At 43.2% G+C, this 26,349-nt stretch overlaps 1 protein-coding gene across 6 annotated transcripts; it reads left to right on the top strand.

Moving 5' to 3' along the window:
• Positions 1 to 1,180: 1,180 nt before the first annotated feature.
• FBXL8 (F-box and leucine rich repeat protein 8) lies at positions 1,181 to 21,988 on the top strand. Of its 6 annotated transcripts, XM_089692882.1 has the most exons (5): positions 1,243 to 1,319; positions 10,273 to 10,564; positions 16,153 to 16,264; positions 18,846 to 19,020; positions 20,943 to 21,988. In XM_089692882.1, the coding sequence occupies exons 4-5, from the start codon at positions 18,869 to 18,871 to the stop codon at positions 21,940 to 21,942; spliced, it is 1,152 nt and encodes a 383-aa protein (XP_089549008.1). In that variant the 5' UTR covers positions 1,243 to 1,319; positions 10,273 to 10,564; positions 16,153 to 16,264; positions 18,846 to 18,868; the 3' UTR covers positions 21,943 to 21,988. The 6 variants fall into 6 exon arrangements, with proteins under 6 accessions (XP_089549009.1, XP_089549011.1, XP_089549010.1 ...); XM_089692883.1 differs by lacking the exon at positions 10,273 to 10,564 and having other exon boundaries at positions 1,181 to 1,319; XM_089692884.1 differs by lacking the exon at positions 16,153 to 16,264 and having other exon boundaries at positions 1,242 to 1,319; positions 10,273 to 10,501.
• Positions 21,989 to 26,349: the final 4,361 nt, after the last annotated feature.

Here is a 26,349-nt window from a genome sequence, read left to right as displayed (position 1 = left end):
CTATTCCTCCCACTGATACCAATGATGGGGCACTATTCCTCCCACTGATACCAATGATGGGGCACTATTCCTCCCACTGATACCAACGATGGGGCACTATTCCTCCCACTGATACCAATGATGGGGCACTATTCCTCCTACTGACAACAATGATAGGGCACTATTCCTCCCACTGATACCAATGATGGGGCACTATTCCTCCCACTGATACCAACGATGGGGCACTATTCCTCCCACTGATACCAACGATGGGGCACTATTCCTCCCACTGATACCAATGATGGGGCACTATTCCTCCCACTGATACCAATGATGGGGCACTATTCCTCCCACTGATACTAATGATGGGGCACTATTCCTCCCACTGATACCAACGATGGGGCACTATTCCTCCCACTGATACCAATGATGGGGCACTATTCCTCACACTGATACCAATGATGGGGCACTATTCCTCACACTGATACCAATGATGGGGCACTATTCCTCCCACTAACACCAATGATGGGCACTATTCCTCCCACTGATACTAATGATGGGGCTTATACTCGAGTCAATAGTTTTTCCCAGTTTTTTGTGGTAAAATTAGGTACCTCGGCTTATATTCGGGTTGGCTTATACTCGAGTATATACGGTATACTGTATGTTGAAATGCATTTTTATTACAAAATATATGAAAAATATTTTTAAAAATACATTTCAAAAATACTGTATGTCTTTAAAAATACAAATCTACATTTTTGGAATGCATTTAAGAATATATTCTTCAGATTTTTTTAACATATAAAAAAGTAATTTTAACATATATTTTTACATATATTTTTAAATGCATTCCAAAAATGTAGATTTGTATTTTTAAAGACATACAGTATATTTGAAAGGTATTTTTAAAAATAGTTTTCATATATTTTGTTAAAAAAAACGCATTTCAACATGCAGTGTGTATATATATATATATATATATATATATATATATATATATTTATTGAAATATATTTTGAAATATATTGAATATGGCCAAAATGGTAGCATTTCAAATATATGTCAATATATTTGGGAAGAATATTTTTAAAATATATTTTTCTTCCTTGCAGGTAGGTGTGAACATAGCCTAATATAGTCATGATAACATGACATGCCATGACAACAGAACGTGACGTTCGTAGGAGGTTTCCGGCTTACTCATTCTGTTTGCAGCCAGTACTATCTTCTGCCCACCGCACACCTCCTTCTTTCTGGTACATCATCTGACCCCAGAGAGCCAATACAGATTTGCAGGAAGCAAGGCAGCCTTGTGTTCCAGGAGGGGATTAGACTTGGTGAGTGTGCAGAGTGGGCTCCTCTATAGACTTCTATTAGCATCTTTTTCCTTGATGTTGAGTCCATGGGATCTTATCGTACGGAACTCCTATCGTCTCTATTTGATAAAGTGGACTTTTGCTGTGTTGACATTAAAGTGTCAGTTCCTAGGAGGGAGGGCTGTACTGCATGGGAATTGTGCCTGGGGAAAAAGGGCTCTGAACTATTTAAAAGCAATCCAATGTGTGAAGAGTACTGTCAGAGCCCATTAGCAAAATGTGTCACTGCGGTATGTTTTCTGTCCTGTTCAGCTTTAAGAAACGCTGTGACACATCGCAGACAGGAAACGCAGAGAACAATGGCTGATTCTACGTACTGCCATTTGTATTTTCCCTTTTTTGAAGTCCCACATTGATATCCTGTGCTTTGCTTAAAGTGACATTAAAGTGTTACTAAACCACCAAGAGTAAAATCAGTCTGAATATGCAGTACAGCATGCTTGTTATACTCACGGTGGAACCTACAGAGTTAATCCTCTGCACTGTGTAAAACGGCTGTTTGATCCTGTCTTCTCTGCCCCTCTTTTTGTTCAAATGTCCACCTGATAAAACAAACTGAACCCATAGCCATTCTGCACATGCTCAATTTGTGGTGTATTGCTAGTTTTCTTTCTTTTTATTTTTTTTGGGGGAGAGTGCATGTGATCAGCACAGGGCCAATCAGCACTGAGCAGACAGAGGGTCAGGGGTTCTGCATCCTCCTAGAGCAGAAAGACAACTTCTCCTTCAAGCTTTAACCAGTGCTCTGCTGGAGTCACAAGACTGCTCTAACTGCTGATGAGAAAAGCTATATAGCTGTGTATATTTATTAAACAAATTGCACTTCCATGTTCTAGATATTCAGTAAAGCATGCTTGTTATACTCACGGTGGGAGACCAGATATAGTGAATGCAGGGTAACGGGTTTAGTAACACTTTAAAGCCGTATTAAACCCAAAAGCAAAGATATATTATGAATTCTTAGCTGTTTTTTTTTTAGGTTTCTTTTTTTATTTCCATCTGGTGATCCTGCTAGTAACTCTGTTGTTTATCTAAAGAACAAGCTGTCCTGCAGATGTATCAGTTTACAAGGATGAGACAAACCATTTAACACTGGCATGGGTTCTTACAATGATCAGCTTTTATTTATGTAAAACTCCCAAAGGAAAAAACTTCTGTAACAGATTATAAAGTGATAGCTGGAGTTCAGCTTTAATTTGTTAGTGTGTTTAAATCTGCTATTACATCTCCTTTCCCCTGAGGCTGACAGTGCTGCTGTCTGCTGTGCCCTGTGTGCTCCTTCATCCAGAGCGGGGAGCACTATAATTCAGGAGGTGTGTTACTGGCGAGACCACCAGGTGGAAACAAAGGGGAAAAAGCCTTAAAAAAAGAAAACTAATGCAGCTTCTGCATCTGATTGGTAAACTGCAATATATTCCATTTTTGGTTTGGATCTAGTACAGGCTTAAATCCCCAGTTTTAAACCACTTAACCTCAGGAAAATTTACCCCCCTTCCTGACCAGGCCATTTTTTGCTATACGGCACTGCGTTACTCTGACAATTGCACGATCATGCAACGCTGTACATATATAAATTTTATTCAAAGCGGAGTTCCAGACATTTTGTGTTTATTAAAAGTCAGCATCTACAAAAACTGTTGCTGCCGACTTTTAATAAACACACACTCACCTATCTCAGAGTCCAGCGATGTTCTCACCCGCGCCGTCCCTTCTCTCCTCCACGGCTCCGGCATCTCTACTGTGGGCACCAGGCTGTGACAGCTTGCGGCTTCACAGCCTGGTGCCCACTGCGCTTGCGCGAGTCGTACTGCGCCTCCTTATTGGTCCAGAAGTCCTCCTGTGAAGGTTTCCAGGAGAATGTGGGAGGAAGGAGGGGGGCCGAATTTCTGGGTCACTTCCTTCCTCCTGTGGCGAACTGAGCCGGAAGTGGGATCGGGTACCTGTCCTAACCAGGTACCCAAAAGGAGGAGCTTTGGTAGTGGAGGGGGGGAGGAGGAAAATAAGTGGAGCTTCAACTTTTGAGTAGAACTCGGCTTTAATTTTTTCCCACAAATAGCGCTTTCTTTTGGTTATATTTGATCGCTTATGTTTTTTATTTTTTGCGCTATAAACAAAAAAAGATCAAAAATTTAAAAAAATATATATTTTTTTACTTTCTGCTATAATCATAGCCAATACAAAATTGAAAACATCTAATTGCTGCATAAATTTAGGTCAATATGTATTCTGCTACATATGTTTGGTAAAAAATAAAATCATACTGCATAATGCAGCAAACATAAAAAGGAGAGGAGGGAGCAGAGTGCAGAGGTCTCAAGAAGGAGCCTACTGAGCATGCTCCGAAAGCCTCATTTTGATACACAGACACATCCTAGGTATTACTTTCTGACCCTATAGACAGAGCTGAGATGGACAGCAGGATGTCTCACCTGGATCTTAATAAACCACACGATGAGTATTTTTAACTAAATAAATAAAGTGCAGCGCTAAAAAGCAACAAGCAGAAAGTTTGATCTAAAAAGTTTGAACTTTAAAATTCGTTATCAAATGTTCGTTAATTATTCGATACAGTAATAAAGTAGGCACAGCTATGAGGAATCCGGAAGAAATGGCAGAAATGCGCACTCACCGACCGCGCATAGGAAATGCGCATGTTTGATGACACCCCTCAGGAAGGGGTGTCATCAAACGATAGTCTGCTGGACTCACAGGACCCCCTTAAGATCGGGATGGATCAACCGGATAAAGACTCCCTCCAGGTGAAGGCTTCCCTCCTCTGGATGTAGTATGTATTGGAAGCTGTGTCTGCTGACCCCTCAATGAGGGGCAAAAAGTGGAAGAGTACCCATAGTGTAGTATGTCAAAAAATTTTATTAGTAACAAACTCAGTGCAGGGTAGGTCAGTAATGGTGCTGGCAAGTGCCAGAAATCACAAAATAAAAGAAAATGTATTACTGACCTAAAAGTAGAGTGGCCGCCAGACCTCCTCGTGGTCTGGGCGGCAATGAGGCGTCACAGGCTGTCAGTTCCTCCTGAGGCCTTTCGTGCTAAGGCACATCATCAGAGGGGACACTGACAGCTCTGTGACAGACGCCAAATGCTCAAATAGTAAAAACGGGAGATATTTAGATCATAGCCTTTAGTGATGATCTTCTTAAGCTCCTTCCTATAGCCTAACATTGGGTCACATGATAAAGGCTTATATGTACTACATATAAGCCTTTATCTACATATATCTTCAACCGTTGGTGTTACAAACCCCATCTTACCTTCACGATTGGAATAGCTACATTCCAACCAGTAGTTGTCATCACCCTAACTGGTTGAGTAACTTTCCGAAAGGTCAGTTCATGCGTATTCTACGCAACTGTACAGATATAGATACTTACTTTGATCAGGCTATGATACTGAAGAAAAGGTTCCTAAAAAAGGGTTACAAGGAGGATATTCTGGACAACACTATACAGATGATTGCCCAATGTGACAGAAATAACATGTTATCTAATAAACCCAGACCAATAGAATCAAGGGTCTGCCCCTTTGTCACAACCTTTTCCACGCAGTTTAGACAGATTGGGGGAATCATAAAGAAAAATTGAAACTAATTGAAACTGGATCCCACACTGTCTAAAATCTTGCCTGAAAAACCGGAGATTATTTTCCGTAAAGCGACAGCAATCAGGCACCAAATAGCACCGAACGTAGTGAACCCCCCGACTGCACCACATTTTTTGATGAGCTAAAAGGGTTTTACCCTTGTAATAAGTGTGTCATCTGTAAATACAATGGTATTAGGAAATGTAGAATCAACACCTTTGAATCTTTCACAACTGGGAAAACATACACAATCAACCGGTTCATTTCATGTAACAGTAAATTTGTGGTGTATCTCCTCCAATGTCCATGCCATAACAGTATGTGGGGCGCACGACTAGACGACTTCGTGACCGTTTAAGAGAACATGTAGCGAACATCAAGAAGGGTTACAGGGAGCATTCACTTTCTAATCATTATAGAATGTTCCATAATAATGACCCCTCCTCCCTTAAGTTTGTGGGAATTGATGTGATATCACCACACTGGAGAGGCATGAATAAAACCAGAGCCGTATCACAATCAGAAACAAAATGGGTCTATGAATTGGATACGCTATACCCTAGGGGACACAATATCGAGATCAATGTTAATTGCTTTATAGCTAATAATTAGCATCCTGCACACCCATTAATAAGTCTATCGACTCTATTTCATTCATTTTTTATGGTTTTATCGACTGTATATTTAGGATTGACAAATATGGGCTTTTTTATTTGGTTTACGGTATTTTTTAAGCTATCCTATTCATTTTATGCTATCCTATTCATTATTTTAAGAATAGTTTTTAGTGAACTATTATTGGTGATTTCACATAGGGATATATTTCCTTTCTTTTATTCATGTATCTGAGTATTTCTTTTATTACGTTTATTATTTATTGCTGCACCCTGAGCACCTTTATATGCCATGGATAAATTAGTATCATTTCCCCTAATAATTCACCAATCTCGGTGATAAATCATTGAGCAGGGGGATTCGCTATCCATGATTACCTCCCTGGGACTGCGTGCCACTATTTGTGGCATATAAGCGTTTTTGTATGCGCTTAGATCGCTGTGTATAAACATACCTCAGCTATCGTTTTTAATTTCCTCGGCAAAGAAATGGTGTCTCAAAATGCAGATAAACCGGTCCTTTCTTTTAGCGGTGGTGAATTTTGTACATTAGAGACTATCCCCGTTCTTTGACCAGATGTTAATATAACTGTACATAGTAATGTTTATTATTATTATTGTTTTTTGCTATATTTTATGCACTATTTTAACCAGATTACAGACCTGAACACCCGGAGCACCTTTTTATGCCGTGGGTATGTTAGTATTATTCCCCTCATTTAATCACCAATTTGGTGCTGAATTATCTGGGAAGGGGCTTGTGGCTGTATTATTCCGATGTGAACTGGAGTTATTACTTCTCTCATTAGTTTTTTCGGCACACTTAATAACAATAATCTTAACATCAGGTTCTCGTATGAGTATAGCACTAATTGTGTGAATTTTTTGGACATTACCATCTTTAATAAAGGAGGATATTGTAGTACTGAAGCTTACTTTAAATCATCAGATAGGAACAGTTACATCCCTATTGATAGTTGTCACCATCCGCAGTGGCTTAATAGCATTCCTAAGAGTCAATTCATGAGGATAAGGCGTAACTGTACGGAAATTGGAACCTATCATGAAAAAGTAAAAGTTCTAAGGCAAAGGTTTTTGGATAAAGGCTATAAGGCTGAAACCTTAGATCAGGAAATTGATAGGGTAGCTAAATTGGACAGGCACGACATGCTCTTGGGACCACCTAACCCTAGAAAAGATCTGTTCTGTCCATTCATCGCTTCTTACTCCATCCAGCATAAGACAATACGCCACATTGTGAAAAGAAACTGGGAAGTACTTAGAGCAGACCCTATCCTTTCGAAATGCTTACCTACGAACCCGGAAATTATTTTTAAAAGGGCCCTGCCCCTTCGTAACACCATCGCCCCGAACATACTGGATCCCCCCACACACCCTAAGCTCTTTGGTAATCTTAGGGGTTTTTTTCCCTGTAAGAAATGCCAAATATGCAAGTATGGCAATATGCCTAAGAGGAAAGTCGAATCCTTCACTTCCACCATAACTGTGAAAGATTATGAAGTAACTATGTTCATTTCTTGTAACTCACGTTATGTAGTGTATCTTCTGGAATGCCCGTACCAGAAGCAATACATTGGAAGGACTACGAGGAGACTTCGTGATCGCCTTCGCGATCACGTTTATAATATCAAAAGGGGTTTTCGTGAACATTCTCTATCTAAACATTACAGAGACCATCACCATAGAGATCCCTCCACCCTCAAGTTCACAGGTATTGATGTTGCACAACATCACTGGAGGGGTTCCAATAGAAGCAGGGAAGTCTCGCGTCTTGAGACTAAATGGATCTTTGAGATGAAGTCCATGACACCGTTGGGTCACAACGTTGAATTGGACCTAAACTGCTTCATCGACAATAGTTGAAGCTTACATATGGATTGCCCCTGCATATTTATTGGCTGATCGTCTAATTTCCCCATGGTCCTCTATATTTGCACCTTACGGCTCATGGCATATGTTTATGTAATGAGGGCTTTTTGTACAACTTTGGCCGTCTTATTGTACCTGGGCAGTTGCACCACATGTCCCAGTTTTTTTAGGTCACCTTGTAAGGAAGCCTTTAAATATTCGTTTTTTTCAGAAGCGTTTATGTGGGTTGATAAAGTATAACATCTTGTTGCTGCTCCTTGTCTCCTTTTCTTGTAACTGAAGTTCTTGATACTTCTATATCATTATGGATCCGCATTTATTTTATTTTGTTGGGTCCATAGGTGGTAATCCTAATGTGTCAATTTATGAGGGCGCATGATTATTACCTATATTACTATTGTTTTTATGATATATGTAATTTTTTGTACAATGTATGATCTTACCTTAAGGATAATTGAGTAGTCCTGCATTCTGGTTTCATGTTTTTAGATTTTACATTATAGGTTATTTTATTTGTATTTGACACAGGGATACATATATACGTATATTGGATCTCTGATAGATGGGCGCCCGTGTCTCATGCACATGCGTTATATCATCATGGTATATAGTTATCAGAAGACCAGGTCCCCCTATGTTTTATAGTTGATTGAGTATTGATAGTATATATTTGTAGTTCCCCCTGTGAGCTATATAGCCCAGTAATATCCATCGGACTGTTGCCCGACTGTTTCCCTGTATGCGGGGGATCAGTCATTCAGGCTTCAGTCTCCTCTTTCTCATTTAAGTCCACATGAAAATGGCGGCCATCCCGGTCCGCGCAGGCGCACTGGTGATCGGCTGGTTGTTTATATCCAACCGAGAAAATGGCTACCGGACTATTCGCGCATGCGCAGTGGGACACGCGGCGGCCATCTTTATGGTTCCCAAACTCCGGGAAACTCCCGGAAAATGGCACCCCCGCATGCGCAGTTGCGCCGATCGTCAGCGAGGTGGCACTAGTGCGGTTTGGCGCGAATTTTGAAGCATTTAAGGAGGAAAATAGACGTCAGGCATGCATGGCATCACCCCTACAGTAGACGTGTATTGACACGAAACGCGTCTAGGAGGAGCCTTCGCACGCCTTGACGTCACGCCGCCGGGTCAGGAGGTCCGGCGGCCCACCCATGTTACCCACTGGTCAGTGTATAGTACCTTTTTTGCAAGCTGCTTTTACTGGCTACAGGCTACAGGCATGTGCTTTTTGTAACTCCTAATGATTTTTATGTATTGGATTTAATAAATATTTTAAAAACATACTACACTATGAGTATTTTCACTCCTTACACCTGGCACTGAGTTCCCATACCTCAGCCCCAGCATTTTTAGGTTCTTTGTGCGGACCCAAGGAGCAGTGTGATCCGACCGGACCAGTATCGCCTTACCACCGACGGACCATCTGGGTACTATAAAGCAGCGCCTACATGGGACCACGGCTATATGTAACCTGTACATGCGCATTGTAATTGCGCTTCTGGTAAGCGGGCAATTTATCTATTTCTGGGATTGGATCACACCTGTACTCCCTGCGAGTCCCCCATCACTGAACTGTCTACCATCTTGAATACTTTCATATTTGAAGATCGTATAGATTTTTATTGTCACTTGGACATTGCCTATAGCGCTGCACTTATATTGTCTCTATTTTTGTTGGAAGGGCTTGTAGTTCCTTTTTGTGCATTTGTCGCTCACTGGAGTGCGCTCACTTTTCCTATTTATACACAGTTATTACGTTAATCACCTCCCTTGGGATTATGAGCCACTATTTCTGGCTCAAATGCACCGTTCTGTGTGCTCTGCCAGCGATGTGTAATGCGCTTCAGCTGACAGTTTCTTTTATCCACGGCAAAATGGCGCCTAGACGTGCGCGCATGCGCAGTTGCCTGGTCTTTCCGAAAATGGCGAGTTAGTGCGCATGCGCGACTCCCGTTTTTTACTATTTGAGCATTTGGCGTCTGTCACAGAGCTGTCAGTATCCCCTCTGATGATGTGCCTTAGCTCGAAAGGCCTCAGGAGGAACTGACAGCCTGTGACGCCTCATTGCCGCCCAGACCACGAGGAGGTCTGGCGGCCACTCTACTTTTAGGTCAGTAATACATTTTCTTTTATTTTGTGATTTCTGGCACTTGCCAGCACCATTACTGACCTACCCTGCATTGAGTTTGTTACTAATAAAATTTTTTGACACACTACACTATGGGTACTCTTCCACTTTTTGCCCCTCATTGAGGGGTCAGCAGACGCAGCTTCCAATACATACTACATCCAGAGGAGGGAAGCCTTCACCTGGAGGGAGTCTTTACCCGGTTGATCCATCCCGATCTTAAGGAGGTCCTGTGAGTCCAGCAGACTATCGTTTGATGACACCCCTTCCTGAGGGAGAACGGCATCTGCGGAATTTAATACACACATGCGCATTTCCTATGCGCGGTCGGTGAGTGCGCATTTCTGCCATTTCTTCCGGATTCCTCATAGCTGTGCCTACTTTATTACTGTATCGAATAATTAACGAACATTTGATAACGAATTTTAAAGATCGAACTTTTTAGATCGAATTATCTGCTTGTTGTTTTCTAGCGCTGCACTTTATTTATTTATACTTGAGGCGGTTGTGATCTCCTTTAGTGCTATTAGCTGCTTACTTTTACTGTTTTACAGGAGCGCTCACTTTATTTTAAGTATTTTTAACTGTTTATCTTGTAAGTGCAGTTCATCTATTGTTCACTAATAAATTGTCTATACTGCACTTAGAGGCGCTGTCCTCTCTTTTTCAGGTCCCATAAATCTCCCTACATGGCGGATTTGGAGGCAGCCAGGCTTGCTCTTTGAGGTGGAGCAGCTCCCTCTTCTCTCTTATCTGTAAGCAGCTGGAGATTACCTGCTGTGGCTTGTCTGCGTGTTTCCTTCCCATGCAGCAGACTGTGTGTCTGGGCAGAGCCCTCCCCCCTTTTATTAACAGCCCAGGGAGAGAAGCAGAGCTCAGCAGAAGATGCAGGAAACCAGGTTAGCAGTTTCCTTCGTGGCTGGGGCAGCAGCTATCTCACTAACCAGCATTTCAACCTGCAGGTAAGGGATGCTGCATTGTAGCATGTTACATCCTAAATGCGAGTGTAACATGTTACTTAATCACTTCAAGTCCGGACACTTTTACCCCCTTCCTGCACAGGCCAATTTTCAGCTTTCAGCGCTATCACACTTTGAATGACTATTGCGCGGACATGCAACACTGTACCGATATGAATTTTTTAGCATTTGTTTGAGACAGATAAAAGTTATTTTGGTGGTATTTATTCACCATTGGGATTTTTTTTATATATATATATAAATGAAAAAGTCCAAATATTTTGAAAAAAAGTTTTTGAAAATAAATAATCTTTCTTCATAAATCTTGGCCAAAATGTATTCAGTTATCTTTTTAGTAAAAAACAAATAAGCCAAACTAGTTTATAACCAAAAATTATAATTTTTCAAAACATTTTTTGTACATTTTTATTTAATTTTTTTATATTCTTATTTAGGTTTCTTTTTTTACATACTGTACTACTTGTGGGGGGTGATGAAGATTTTTTTTTTTTAACACTGATTGCTTTTATACCCATAAAGGCTGTAAACGCAATCATCTCACCTTCTCCCTGGCTGCATTCTTGCAGCCATTGAGAAATACTGTGAGAGCTGTGATTGGTCACAGCTTGTCACATGGTACAAGGCTGTTGTGAATAGCCTTGAACCATGTGATCTCTGTGATCGTTCACAGATTTCAGACGTAGTAAGCAATGATGTCAGAAGTGACATCTTGCTTACTACTCTTCATGTGATCACTGATTGGCCAATCAGTGATCACATGATCGGGACCTCACACAGAGGTCCCGCACAGCGATCGGACACAACAGGCACCAGATCGCGGTGCTGCGCGCTCCCAGGGAGCCCGCACAAGCAGGGAGGATGTTTAGAAACCTGCCACCTGCCCCTGTACTGCTCCCGTCCTGCCATTTATATACATAGGCCGGACGGGAAGTGGTTAAAGGATAAGTTCACCTTTCGTAACATGTTACATCCATATTCATGGTGTGACGTATAACATGTTACGATCTGGCCGGCCCCCGATTCCCCCCCAATCCCTGCTTTGATAGCTAGCGGGGGATCTTCTCCCTCCCTGCTAGCTGTCAAATGTTTAAAAAACGTGGCTGTGCGGGGCTCCGCCCACCTGCATCAATCATTCACAGCATTCTGTGCATGAGCGACTACAAGTCCCGACAGCTTGTAGTCCTCAATAAACTACCACGGCACTGTGAAGCGCTGTGGTAGTTCATTGATTCTTCCTGTCAGTATATCTGCTTGCTCATACATCCCGTACAGCAAGCAGATATTCTGACAGGTCTGCAGGAGACCTGCATGGCACCAGCGATCTGCTGATCGCTGGTGCAATGGTTTCCAGGATCCTGCAGACAACAATAATAAATGCACATTTTTTTACCTGCAAAACAAAATTTGAATTTATTATTTCTGTTGAAAAGGTGAACTGATCCTTTAACCTCCCTGGCGGTATTCCTGAGTGTAGCTCGGGGTAGAGTTTCAGTACCAAAAGCGGTATCCCCGAGCTACACTCGGGCTTACCATGCGGCGCTGCATAGGGAGTCCCTGCAGCGCTTACCTTGTCCTTCGCTCCTGCGATGCATCCCCTGCAGCGTTCCCGGCCATCTCCTCCGGCCAATGCCGGCATCCAGCTTCCGTGTTCCGGTCCCTGTGACGTACAGGCGCCGGAACCGGCGGCAAATTTTACATTTTTAAAATTTTTTTATCTTTTTAAAAATTATTATTACATAGTAAAACATTGCTGTTTCAAAACATTTCACATACATTTTGTCCCTACTGCTTTGTCCTGTCCCCTGCCTGCATTTTGATTGTTCTTTCTGCCTGGAAACTTAGAAAAGTCCATGGAGTCCAAAAAGCGTCCTTTTATGTCAAAAGCGGTTTTAGACCAGCTAGAGAACAGCGATAGTAAATCAGAATAACTTTCAGAAGTGATAATGATTCGTGGGGAAATTCCTCATCAGACACTGAAAACGATTTTGCGACTTTGCTCAGTGATGTGCGAACTTGGCGCTATATTTCAAATTTCAGTGTTTTTGGTTTGATTATATTATTTAATTAAATTTATTATTATATTATTTTTTATGATTATTTATTAAATTATAATTTAGGATTTTGTGTTTTAAGTTTTATCATATCCGGAATGTTTACTAGACTCTTGTTCGGACAGATTTCAGTGAGTTATTCCTAAATGACAGGCCTACAATAAAAAAAAAATACATATTTCCATGCAAAAAAATGGTACCGCTTTCAGCACCAAAAATCTGAAATAATCATACCGCCAGGGAGGTTACTTGCCCACTGTAATGTGATCCACCACAGATAGCTTTTCAGAGACAGCTGTAGTGTGAACCTAGCCTGATCTAGAACTAAACTCAGCTATGTGGGGTGACAGTTTGCAGGGGTGGATGATGAATCATACTAGTAGTAGCAAATATTCAAATGAGAACTTTGAAGGCTGAAATGAAGAAGTTCTATGTGAATAGCAGTTGGAAAATGAGTTACCTGGTCCACAGAGATCTTCGGGTCATCAGTTCCAGGTGTACTGAGGCAGGCCAACTGTCTCTTTCAGCCTCAGCATATCTGAAGAGGCTGTGACGTCTGGCCTCATCAGAATGATACTAACGCATGCCATACATGGGTCGAATTCCAAACGATTTTTCGTCCAAAAATCGAAACCGTCATTCGCTTGGTAATCGGATGGTGCCATCAATGATTTTGAAAACTGGCCAACCAAGTCCTAAAGTTCACCCCATATAACAGGCGAAACTTCTGTTCCTTCCAGGTCATGGCTCATGGGCATATTCTTTTTGGAAAAACGATCATACGATGTGACCATCATTCAAAAATCAGTCATTTTTCATGAATTTTCCAACATGCCCGATCACCAAAAAGGGGAGGAACCACGAAAATCGGCCGGTGCCACTGACCCACTAACAGAGCGAAAATCGGCCGATTATTCTTAGGTCCGATTTTCGGATGAAAAATCAGTTGAATTTCAACCCATGTATGGCTGGCATAAAGCTAGAAAGTTAATTGGGGGAAGGTGTGCTGCCAGCACAAGACATTTGGCCTTGAAAAGCAGTAAGGCCTCTTTCACACGGGTGTTCCGTATGTCCATTTTTACATCTGTCAGTTTATGGATGAAAAACAGACCCTCATGTATTTCTATGGACTTGAGGATGTAAACGGATGAATATTTTTTTACATCCGTTAATGTCCACATCCGTTAACATTTGTTTTTTTGAATGGAAGAAAACCGTATTTTCTGCTGCAAAAAAACCCCCGGAAAGGATGAAAAACGGATGTCAACGGATGTAAACGGATGAAAAGCATGAAAACGGATCTAAATCGATGAAAAAATGGATGTAAACCCATCCTTTTTTTCTTGGAAAAAACGTGGCTGAACTGAAGAAAAAAAACTGGAACGCCCGCATGAAAGCACCCTTAGTATAACCCTAGGATCACCCCTAAGTGTTTTCCAGAAACGCACTACAGTCCACTTAACATGGTTTCCTATGGGACACATTCACATCTCCGTGTTTTCACCCAGTGCATTTTTTGGAAAGGGTCAGGGACTTTTTTTAACGCAAAAAGTTGCGTTTTTGGTTCTATAGACTTCAATGGAAATGCTGCAGAAAAGCATGTCGTGCGTTTTTGCAGCGTTATGCATTTTAAAGCAAAACTGCATAGCAAAATGCACTGCAGAAACAGATCAAATGCAAACTGCAAGTGTGAACATAGCCTTAATCCAATTCTGGAAGCCACCAGGCAAAATCACCTACAACTTTTAGGGCTCATTTACATCTATACATTGCTGGAGCACGTGTGCTAATGCGTGTTACATATGTTGCTACACTACATGTTATTGTACCATGGTACATGGCAGTAAACATTTTGTAGCATGAATTTTTGGTGCACTTGCAGCCCATTGATATTAATCGGTTGCCTTAAAGTGTTTCTAAACCCAGGACCCTGCATTCACTATATCTGGTCTCCTCGGACCCTGCATTCACTATATCTGGTCTCCCCGGACCCTGCATTCACTATATCTGGTCTCCCCGGACCCTGCATTCACTGTATCTAGTCTCCCAGGACCCTGCATTCACTATATCTGGTCTCCCAGGACCCTGCATTCACTATATCTGGTCTCCTAGGACCCTGCATTCACTATATCTGGTCTCCCCGGACCCCGCATTCACTATATCTGGCCTCCTAGGACCCTGCAGTCACTATATCCGGTCTCCCCGGACCCTGCATTCACTATATCCGGTCTCCCCGGACCCTGCATTCACTACATCCGGTCTCCCCGGACCCTGCATTCACTATATCCGGTCTCCCCGGACCCTGCATTCACTACATCCGGTCTCCCCGGACCCTGCATTTACTATATCCGGTCTCTCCGGACCCTGCATTCACTATATCTGGTCTCCCCGGACCCTGCATTCACTATATCCGGTCTCCCCGGACCCTGCATTCACTATATCCGGTCTCCCCGGACCCTGCATTCACTATATCCGGTCTCCCCGGACCCTGCATTCACTACATCCGGTCTCCCCGGACCCTGCATTCACTATATCCGGTCTCCTCGGACCCTGCATTCACTATATCCGGTCTCCCCGGACCCTGCATTCACTATATCCGGTCTCCCAGGATACTGCATTCACTATATCTGGTCTCCCAGGACCCTGCATTCACTATATCCGGTCTCTCACAGTGCACAGAACATGGAAATGCAATTATGTTTGTAAATTTAAACTGCTAAATATATTTTTTCATCAGCAGTTAGAGCAGTCTTGTAACTTGTATCAATGTCCAGCTGGGCATCGGTTAAACTTGTAGGAGGAGTTTTCATTCTCCTCTGAATGTCCTATGAGGCTGCATAACCCCTGATCCTCTGTCTGGACAATGCTGAATGGCCCTGTGCTGATTACATGCACCCTCCCAAAGAAAAGCAATACACACTAAACTGAGCATGTGCAGAGTGACTCCTAGAGCTCTGTACTATCAGAAAATGTATTGGGGACAGTAGAAGGGGAGGATCAGAGAAGATAGGATAACAGCCTTTTTACACAATGCAAAGCAGTTGGAGCAGTCTTGTAACTTCAGCAGAGCACTGGTTAAAGCTTGAAGGAGGAGTTTTATTTCTGTTCTAGGAGGATGCAGAACCTCTGTCCTCCTGTCTGGACAGTGCTGATTGGCCCTGTGCTGATCACATGCACTCCCCCCCCCCAAACAAAACTCTAGCAATACACCACAAACTGAGCATGTGCAGAATGGCTATGGGTTCAGTCTGTCTTATCAGGTGGACATTTGAACAAGAAGAGGGGCAGAGAAGACAGGATCAAACAGCCTTTTTTACACAATGTAGAGGATTAACCCCTTAGGTTCCACAGTGAGTATAACAAGCATTCTTTACTGCATATACAGACTGATTTTTCCAATGTGGGTTTAATAACACTTTAACCCAATGCACATTAACACGTAACATAACGAGCATTTATGTAGTTTCAGTAACACACTGCACAAATGTAAATGGGCCCGCACTGTATTTTATATTACAGAAAATGCAACAGGAAAAGTGAGAATCCTTGGTGTGGTGGAAGGGTTCCAGGGCCTCCGGAAGCTCATCAAAACATTTACATAAAGACCAAGAACATTTATTGGACTAAAATGGTATCAGTATTTATTTAAGGAGTGGGCTAGAGTTACAGCAAGCCACCAATAAATAGACCATAAAACAAAACTAGCCCATTCTTAAAGATGCAGGCCAAACATTAAACCAGTTCCAGATAATGAAATACTAACCCATTAAAACACTTTGAAATGTAAAAAAAAAAAGAAAGAAAGGGGAGGGAGAGTGGAAAGCTTTGATGAGGTCCCCCTGGGGTGGTTTGCTAACAGAAGTGTGAAGGCGGTATAAATAGGCTGCCAGTATGTGGAAGAATAGCTGGTTAGCAGCACAGCCAGTGGGGGGCTCCTGTCTCATGGGGGGTCCAAGCAGGACATGAACCACTCTTTAAAACTACAAAACTTGTTATTCTACAGGTAATTATTTCTCTATAATGTGGGGAGCTTATACATTCTGTAGTGCATAGGGTGGCATGATTATCTGCTTAAAGTGGTTATAAACATGTTTTTATCTTAATACATTCCTTGCATTAAGGTTAAGAATGTTTGGGCATTAATACTTCCCCACTACCTGAGGACTCAATTGATCCAGTGCTGTGCACATTTGCAGCTCTGCTCTCCCCTCACTTCCAGGTCTCACAGGCTTTGCTGAGACAGAGGGAGCTATTGGCTTCTGCTGCTGTCAATCAAAGCCAGTGACTAAGGAGTGGGGGGTTGGGCCTTGTCCCGCTGTCTGTTTCTATGGATGTAGACAGCGGGACTTGGGAGTGAGCCCACACAAGTGACCCCACAGGAAGCGACTTTCTATGGGGGCACTCAACCGAGAGGAGGAGTCAGGAGCGTCAGTGGGGGACCCCAGAAGAGCAGGTTTGGTAAATATAAACCTGTTTGTTATTTTTTTAAAAATTTACATATACAGCCACTTTAAATATCACTTTTGGGTTGGGTATTCCTCAACCTATTTTTTAATCACGCACCCTTTAAAAGTACACAAAATATGAAGGCACCCCAGTCTAAAATGTAAAAAATATAAATGTTACCTATCAGTGGGAATCCTGAGCCTGAGACAATGCACACAACCACCTAACGAATATAACTTTTCATCAGAAGCTCCACTTTACATCAGAGGTGCCTTCTTCATCTCAGAATCCCCCCTTCCTATTAGAGTTCCCCCCTATCAGAGTCTCCCTATCACATCAGAAGCCTTCCTTCCCTTTAGAATACTCCCATTATATAGGTGTCTCCTTATCACATGAAAAGCCTCCCTTTCCATCAGAGTCCCCCAATCATATAGGTGTCTCCGTATCACATCAGAAGCCTCCCTTTCCATCAGAGTCCCCCAATCATATAGGTCTCTTCCTATCACATCAGAAGCCTCCCTTCCCTTTAGAATAGTAGGGAATGGTAGTGAGGGGTGGGTGAAAGAAAGGAGGGGAGGAAGGGAGGGGTGGAAGGAGGGAAGGGAGATAGGAAGGGAGGGGTGGGTGGAAGGAAGGGAGGAAGGAAGGGGTGGGTGGAAGGAAGGAAGCGACTGGTGGGAGGAATGGAGGGGTGGGTGGTAGGAAGGAAGGGATTGGTGGAAGGAAGGGGTGGATGGAAGGAAAGGAAAGGTGGGTGGAAGGAAGGGGTGGATGGAAGGAAGGAAAGAAGAGCTGGATGGAAGGGATGGGTGGTTGAAAGGCAGGAAGGAGTGGGTGGAAGGAAGGGGTGGAAGGAAGGATGGGTGGTAGGAAGGGGTGGGTGGAAGAAAGGAGGGGTGGAAGGAAGGGAGGTAGGAAGGGAGGGGTGGGTAGAAGGAAGGAAGGGAGGAAGGAAGGGGTGGGTGGAAGGAAGGAAGCGACTTGGTGGGAGGAATGGAGGGGTGGGTGGTAGGAAGGAAGTGAGGGGTGGGTGGAAGGATGGAAGGGAGTGGGGTGGAAGGGTAGAAGGGGGGGTGGAAGGATGTAAGGAAGGGGGGGTGAAAGGATGGGAGGGGGAGGTGGAAGGATGGAATGAAGGGGGGGGGGTGGAAGGATGGAAGGAAGGGGAGGTGGAAGGAAGGGAGGGGGGGGTGGAAGGATGGAAGGAAGGGAGGGGTGGAAGCCGCATCTCCTCCTCTCCCTCCCGTGGCTTTCAGCTTTTTCATTGAAAGCCATACAGGAGATCACTGCTTGTCACCACCCCCACCGCCACCCCTCCCACACACCCCTAGCCCTGGCTCTGCTCGCCGCCTCCACCTTATGTCCACTTGCGGGCCAGTGGAAATTTTGAGGGCTGGAGCCTGCAGGGATGGTTGGCAACTCTCCTCTGGGGGGGGGGTCAGACCCCCCCCTGACTCCCCCCTTACTTTCGCACCTGTATCCTGTCTACAGAGATTCCCCTACTAGAAGACTAACCAACCTTGTACTTGGATGATTACTCCTCTTGCACAATACACAGCACTATTTGTCTAACTCTAGCTGACCTTACACCCATCGTGAGTAATCTCTTTTCAGGACAAACATTGTTTTATATAGTATGTAGATCTATAAACGTTTCAGGAGTGCAACCTCAATAGACCAATAAGAGGGAACGGAAATCTGTGTTGACTATGTTTGGTAACATCCTAATGACGGTGCTATAAAATACTTGTTCTTGCTTGAAACAGGTTAAGTTGGAAGCAGAGGCACAATGTCAGAGCAATGGGAGTACATGCCTCCAGATGTCCTCATACAAGTGTTCTATTACCTGCCTCTTACCGACAGACGGGCTGTCTCCCAGGTCTGCCAGTCCTGGGCATCGGCTGTGGCTTCAAGCTCTGTCTGGCATTACACAGAAATCTGGTAGGTAATAAGGTTTTTATTTGAAATTATATTTATTTTTCTTATTATAGGTATTTCTATAGTGCTGACAATGTACACAGAGCTTTATATGTACAGTACATTCACATCTGTCCTTGCCTCAAGGAGCTTACAATCTAAAGTCCCCATCTCCCATGCATACATGCACATACTAGAGCCAATTTAGAGAGAAGTCCTATACTATTTATTATATTTGCTACTCTATGATATATTCATAAACTTTAGAACATTTTTAATTTCAGCAATAGGAGAATGTTGATTATTTCACGTTGGTCTCAAAGGCCAGAAAAAACCACAGGCTGTGTGATCTTCGTGAATAGCAAAGCTGGTCCCCAGAGCAGTCCTTGCTGCCAGAGACCATAGCTATCACTCACAAATCCATCTCCTTTCTAATAAGCGCCAGTTGGGTTGGGGTGGGGATGCCCAACAATGCTGCTTCGCAACCGAGGGACAGATTTGAACACGACCAAATGCTATATGCACTTGATCCCCTGGGAGGAAGAAATAGAATTTAAAACGTTGTAAATATATTTATTTTTTATGTCCTTATGCTTAATGTTTGGTAACAATTAAGCCACAGGAACCATGCTTGATACATTAAGAGCCCATTCAGACTTGCATGACTTGTCATGCCACTTTGGGGTCCAAAGTTGCATTACAAGTCGCACCCTATGTTTCCCAAAGAGTGCCATTCATATCTTTGCGACTTGAAAGTAGTTCCTGCACTACTTTGGTCCGACGTTCATGAGGACCATAGAATTCAATGTAAACCAAACTCCAAAGTCACATGAAAGTGATGTTTGTGACTTGTGTGCAGCTTTACACAGGTCAGTCATCCTTGTTCAAAGCCAAAGTCGCATCAAAATAGTGTCAAAGTCGTATCAAGTACTATAAAGTCTCAATGAAAATCGCACAATTTTTAAGTTGCACAAGTGTGAATGGAGTATAAAACGGTTTCTACTCCAGTGACCAGTAAAGTATCTTGTCATGGTGCCACCTGATGTTCACCACAGTATGCAACAGGCATGTGTAGGTACTGTCATTCCTACTGACAAAAGACAGGGATGCCAAATGTGCTAGTACTACTGTATGTAGTCAAGTGGGCTTGGATGGAAATCAAAGGGTCAACATGTCAGTCATGCAACTAGCATATCATCCTACATTCATCAAGAGCAGGCCCAGACTGGTCATAGGGCACAGCTGCAATTTGCCAGGTGGGCCAGGGCCGCTGGGCTCAAGATGACTGGGCCGCACAGTGGGAGGTAAGTGGCGACTGTGGTCTGGAGGGGGCTAATACAGACAGCGGCTGCCGCTCACCTCCCATTGTGTGGCCATGGCCAAAGCAGGGCCGACAGGAGGAGCGGAGGGTGGCTGCTGAAGACAAGCAGCAGGGACACTTCCTTGGCCGGCCGCTGCACTGAAGGGACAGGACAGGAATGGGCTGCCTCTTTTCTGAACGGGCTGCCTCTTTTCTGAACGGGCTGCCTCTTTTCTGAACGGGCTGCCTCTTTTCTGAACGGGCTGCCTCTTTTCTGAACGGGCTGCCTGTTTGCTAGACAGGCTGTCTCTTTGCTGAACGGCTGTCTCTTTGCTGGATGGTCTGTAATCAATACAGTGCCCCTTTGCAATGCAGTCTCCTTTACACCACTGTGCCCATTTATATTGCAATGCGGAGCACCAACTCTGTGAATATTCTGTCACCAACTGCCCCCACAAATGCCCTTGCCCCCCTCCCCAACCCCCCCTCAGAAATTGGCTGCTCAGTCTAAAATGCCTGGGTTAATTTTTTGTCCCAGTCCAGGCCTGATCAAGTAACTGTTCCTGTTAAATGTTTCTTATATGTACCATGTGTGGGTAATGCTATGCATATTTCTATCACATCCTGTATTTTCTTTCTTTAATAGCTGGATAACAGAAGATCAGCTACAGTCCCTAGATGGCTTCCAAGATTTCTTCGGTCAGATTAGACAATTGAATATTCAGTTTGACCAATACAAAGAAGCAAATAGAGAAAATGTCATCCAGCTGCTTAAATGTTTGGCCAAAGAGGGAAAAAAGTTAGAGAGTCTGACCATCCAGTGTTGTGGGGAGAACCCTTTTTTTTACTCCGGCTTAGAGATTTTGGACAGCATTATGGATCTGTGTCGGAAGGAAAGCCTGGTAGACCTCCATCACATCGACCTAAGAAAACTTCCATTTACTCTCAGCGATGGCTTTACAAGGCTCGTTGCTACAGGGAGTCCAAATCTCCATAGCTTGTACATCAACAACAGAACATTGGTTTGCAAAGTGACCCCTGACACTCTTATAGAGGTCTTACAAAAGTGTCCCAAACTGTCTGTTCTAGGTGCCTTTTGTTCCAGTCTTTCAGAAGATGTATTCCGAGAACTGATGAAGCCAGAAAGACCACCATTTAGGCACCTGGATATCTTGTGTGAACGTCTTGATAAGTACACACTTGCTATTTCAGATAAGAGTTGGGGAGCACTTTGTCAACGCCACCCTTCTCTGACCGTGGATATGGAGTTTGACCACACTGTCCCAGCATGGAAAATTCCACGAATCCTAAAGCCAAATATCCCCGTAGCTACACTACAGCTCAACACTTACAATGAAATGAGAAGACAACTAACATTTGTCAGCAACCACTATGTGCGGACCCTCAGGAAGCTTGTGATACAGACCACCTCCTCTAGTGTACTCAACTCAGATTTGATTGACATAGCCACAAAGTGCCTTAAGCTGGAGGAAATCCACTGCTACTGCGTAGTTAGCCCTGATGTTATTCAGGCTTTTCTAACACACTGTCCTCATTTGAAGAAATACACACTCAAAGTTTTTAAGGAAAAACACCCTTGGGCGGCAAACTATTGTCAACCAACATCTACAAAGCCTATAGCTTAACACAAATTTAAAGACAAATAAATAAAGGTTGCATATTCTTGCTAAATGTTAAAGTATCTAAAAAATTAAAACATTTTTCTTAGTTTTGGATAGAATAGGCAATGGTTAAAAGCATTAACACCGCTTGTCTGGCAGTGTGGCCCTTTAAATAGTCCTGCCCCAGAGTCAAAAAGCTCAGCTGCCAGTGTTGGTGCTTTTACTAAAATGTTTGGCAGATTCAGGTAGTTCCCAATAACAAAGTGCTGCTATTACTGCACCGAATTAAAAAATAATTACCTTCAGTTCGTAGTTAAAGAAACTTGAGGTAATTAGAACCAAGTCTAAGGTGGTGTACAGAGAAAGGCAGAGTGCCTGTCTCTGTATGCTATGTGGCAGGTCGCATGTTTGCTCCCACTACCCCCTCCTTACCTGTCACTGGTTGTTTAGGAGGCTGTTGGCTTTACAGCTGACAGCCTCCTAGCAACCAGGTGATGATAAAGCTGAGACACTAGTTCCCCATCAGGTTCCCTCTCTCCTTGTGATTGACAGCAGGCAGTGGATTCTATAGCCAATAGCAGGCTGTCTTTTGACTACATCTCTGCCCACTGCCTGCTGTCAGTCACAAGGGGAGAGGATTTGATGGTGAACTAGTGTCCTTGAATCCCCATCAGGTTTCATGCACCCACCTTCAAAAATTCTAAGTTGCTGAGCTGTCTGTGTTTTTGTATGGACACTATGGGGGAGATTTACTAAAACTGGAGGGTGCAAAACATGATGCATCTCTGCACAGAAACCAATCAGCTTCTAACTTCAGCTTGATCAATTAGGTTTTGGCAATAAAGCTCAGAAGTAGATTGGTTTCTGTGCAGAACTGCACCAGGTTTTGCTCCCTCCAGTTTTAGTAAATAATCCCCTATGGCCTCAGTGCTCCTTCCCACGTGGTGCTTGCCCCAAATTCATGTACCTGTAGGTACATGAATCTGTTATGCACGCCATAATTTGTCTTTATGAATTCTTTGATGGAAAGCAATACAACGCTGATGTGGATTAGCTAATTAACTAATGAAAAAAAAAAAAGGCTTTTGATCAAGTGCAGTAACCTAAAGCCAGGTTTCTCAACCAGGGTTCCTCCAGAGGTTGCTAGGTGTTCCTTGAGCAATAGGAGATTTCTACCTCGTAGATGAGTAACCACTGACACCAATGATATGTTTACCTATTTGTAAGGGGGGATTCTTCCCAAAGTGTAAGAAGCATTCCATCATGTTTTGTATGGAGAAACTTTTTTTGTTTACTCTGGTTTAGAGTTTTTGGACAGCATTATGAAACTGTTGGAAGGAAAACCTCCATCACATCGACTTAGAGAAAACATCATTTTACTCTCATTGATGGTTTTACATGGCTCATTGCTACAGGGAGTCCAAATCTCCATAGCTTGTACATCAGCAACAGAACATAGGTTCGGAAATGCTTCACAGCATCTGATCATTTATAAACCAAGGGAAAAAAAAACGAATCCTTATTGGTTCCTATGAGCTAAAAGTCAACTTTTTGTTCAGTTTACATATGAGTGCAGACCCTCCAGGATGACCCATCCCATAAGGTACATTAACGTTTATTTGACTGGCACGTGATTTGAAGTACCTGATATCAAATATATCTTGTTTTTAATTGTAGCTCTACCCCTTGCAGGGGCTGTTGCTTTTGACTATTTTTTCCCAAACAATACAGAGGCCACCAGCCATCCAGTCCATTCACTCCTGCTACAATATACTGTCTAGGGGTTGTCTGTTTGTGATTTATTTTTTTGTAAAATTTGTAACAGGAGAGAGGTTGCGCTATTGGATACTCCATAAACATTCAGTTGTAGTTAATGAGGACAGTCTATCCTACTAGCAGTGGATATTGGTGAACAGTCCAAGGCCCCACAGCTGGAGACCATGGGGCAAGTCTTTAGTTATCTGGTTACCTGTGCAACAGTCACTACCCCGTACAATTTCCAGCGTGCAGTTGCAGGGATCAATTGAAAGTTACCACTCATACGTCCAAGAAAGGGAGGGTGTCTTCTTTCTTCTGCATATCTTCGAGGGATTCCCCACATCCTTGACGAGGAGCTGCCAGTCCCTCCCCAGGTGGTTGCCTTTTGATCCATCCCTTCTTCCATCATCAGCCTCAGGATGCACCACCTGTGTTCACACTGCCACCACTCCGGTCACATAGGATCTTCACCATCCCCGACGAGGCTTGCCAGCTCCCATCCAGGTGCCCTGGTTCCTTGGTCTACCTTCTCCTCCTATTGCCTATCCTATGGACCACTCCACCCAGCGACTCTTCTCCATCACTTTCTGTGTTCCTACTCAGTTCCCATTTTCCTTCCACTATATCACCATTCCATTCTATGTCGTGTGAGTGCTGAATTTTTGTTCATTATTTAATGATCATTGCATGTACCACTCATAAGTCCCCAGGACAGCTGCCTCCTTCAGCTTCCTCCAGACATGATCAGTGAGTGAGATGACACCTCTCAGGACTAGATCCTTAGTGACATAGTTCTTCAATCAGTTCTGTGCAAAGTCCATGCAAGCCTTTAGTCCTCAAACTTCTGAAGGCTCTTAGAGCAGCTGTTCAGTCCATGGGTTGCCTGGAAGCAGCAGTCCCTGCACCTCTGGAACCCTCCTGGGAAGAAGGAACCCTGCTCTTCAGTATCTCAGACTATTTATGCACATTCCATCCCTCTACTGGACGCTTCCCTTCGAAGGATAGGCTGGAACCTGATAAATCCTCTGGCTGGTCGATTTGAATCTCCCACCCTAGGCTCTGGAAGCTTCTTCCAGAAGGAAGAAAACAAACTTCCAGCCCGTGCGACCCTGAACGGCCCAAACAAGCAATTACTGCTCTCTTAATTTCAGAAGGAACCAAAGCTAAATTTGCCTAGCAAGCTACGCTAGGAGGGTGCCACATCATTATAAGTGCATGCATGATAAGTAGTTGGTAACACTTACAGGTACAATATTTGCTAAAGCTGACCACAAATGAGTCGAAAACCAAACAAAAAGTTTGAAATGTTTCTTTTTTTGCATCATTAGTATGCCAATATGCAGTTTTTGAGCCGCAATCGAAAGTGCCTGATCCAAATTGCTGTTTTTTTTTTTAGAAAAACAAAAATGGTGGCACAATCATGATTATTATTACAGGTACTTATATAGCGCTGTCAATTTATGCAGCGCTTTACATACATGAATTGTATAGTCACATCAGTCCCTAACCCTCAAGGGGCGTACAATCTAAATTCCCTAACTCACATACATACACATACTAGGGCCAATTTAGACAGGAGCTAATTAACCTACCAGCATGTCTTTGGAGTGTGGGAGAAAACCGAAGAACCCAGAGGAAACCCACGCAAGCACAGGGAGAACATGCAAACTCCAGGCAGTTGGTGTTGTGGTTGGGATTTGAACCAACGACCCTAGCACTGCCAGGTGGAAGTGCTAACCATTTAGCCACTGTGCTGCCCGCTGTGCTATTTCCATTTTCCGATGAACAGAACGTTCGGTTTTTGCATTGTCTATGGCCTGCTGTACTGTCACAGAGATCACATTTTCCGGCCCACAATGGGAGGAAGGCGGAAATGCTTTTTTCTACTTTCAGTAGACTGATGATATAATCTCAGCCTACATAAAGGGCTCGTGCACAGGTTGGCAGAGCCAGTTCAGAGTAATGGTGTATTTTTCTCTGGCCAGGCAGTCAAGGTGCAGCGGACAGCCTGTCCTTGACATGAATAGCTGTGTGTTGCTGTACTCATATACAGTTGTGTTCAAAATAATAGCAGTCAGACATCACTAACCTGATCAATCACTGGTTTTGGTAGAAATTATACTTCTACATGGCAAATAATTTACTAGCAGGTGTAGTAGAGTAATAGAAATCCAACAGACCCAACAGTCATGACATGCATGCTGCTGATTCTGTGTAATTGAATCACTAATTGAAAGGGGCATGTTCAAAATAATAGCAGTGTGGAGTTCTATTAGTGAGGTCATTCATTCTTTAAAAAACAGTTGGCAATTATTGCCCTTATTTAAGGAAGGAAGGCAGCAAATGTTGTGCATGCTGGTTACAGTGCATTTCTCTCTGAAATTCTGAGGAAAATAGGTTGTTCCAGACATTGTTCAGAAGAACAGCGTACTTTGATTAAAAAGTTGATTGGAGAGGGGAAAACATATAAAGAAGTGCAGAAAATGATAGGCTGCTCAGCTAAAATGATCGCAAATGCTTTAAAATGACAACCAAAACCTGAAAGACGTGGAAGAAAGCGAAAAACTACCATTCGAATGGATAGAAGAATAGCCAAAATGGCAAGGACTCAGCCAACAATCAGCCCCAGGAAGATCAAAGAAGGTGTAAAGTTACCTGTGAGTACTGTTACAA

Source organism: Staurois parvus, unplaced genomic scaffold, assembly GCF_062004578.1.
Source record: "Staurois parvus isolate SC_StPar_1 unplaced genomic scaffold, SC_StPar_1.0 ptg000607l, whole genome shotgun sequence".
NCBI lineage: Eukaryota > Metazoa > Chordata > Amphibia > Anura > Ranidae > Staurois > Staurois parvus.
Note: the sequence above shows the minus strand (reverse complement) of the source record. Positions and strands in the feature narration are given on the sequence as shown.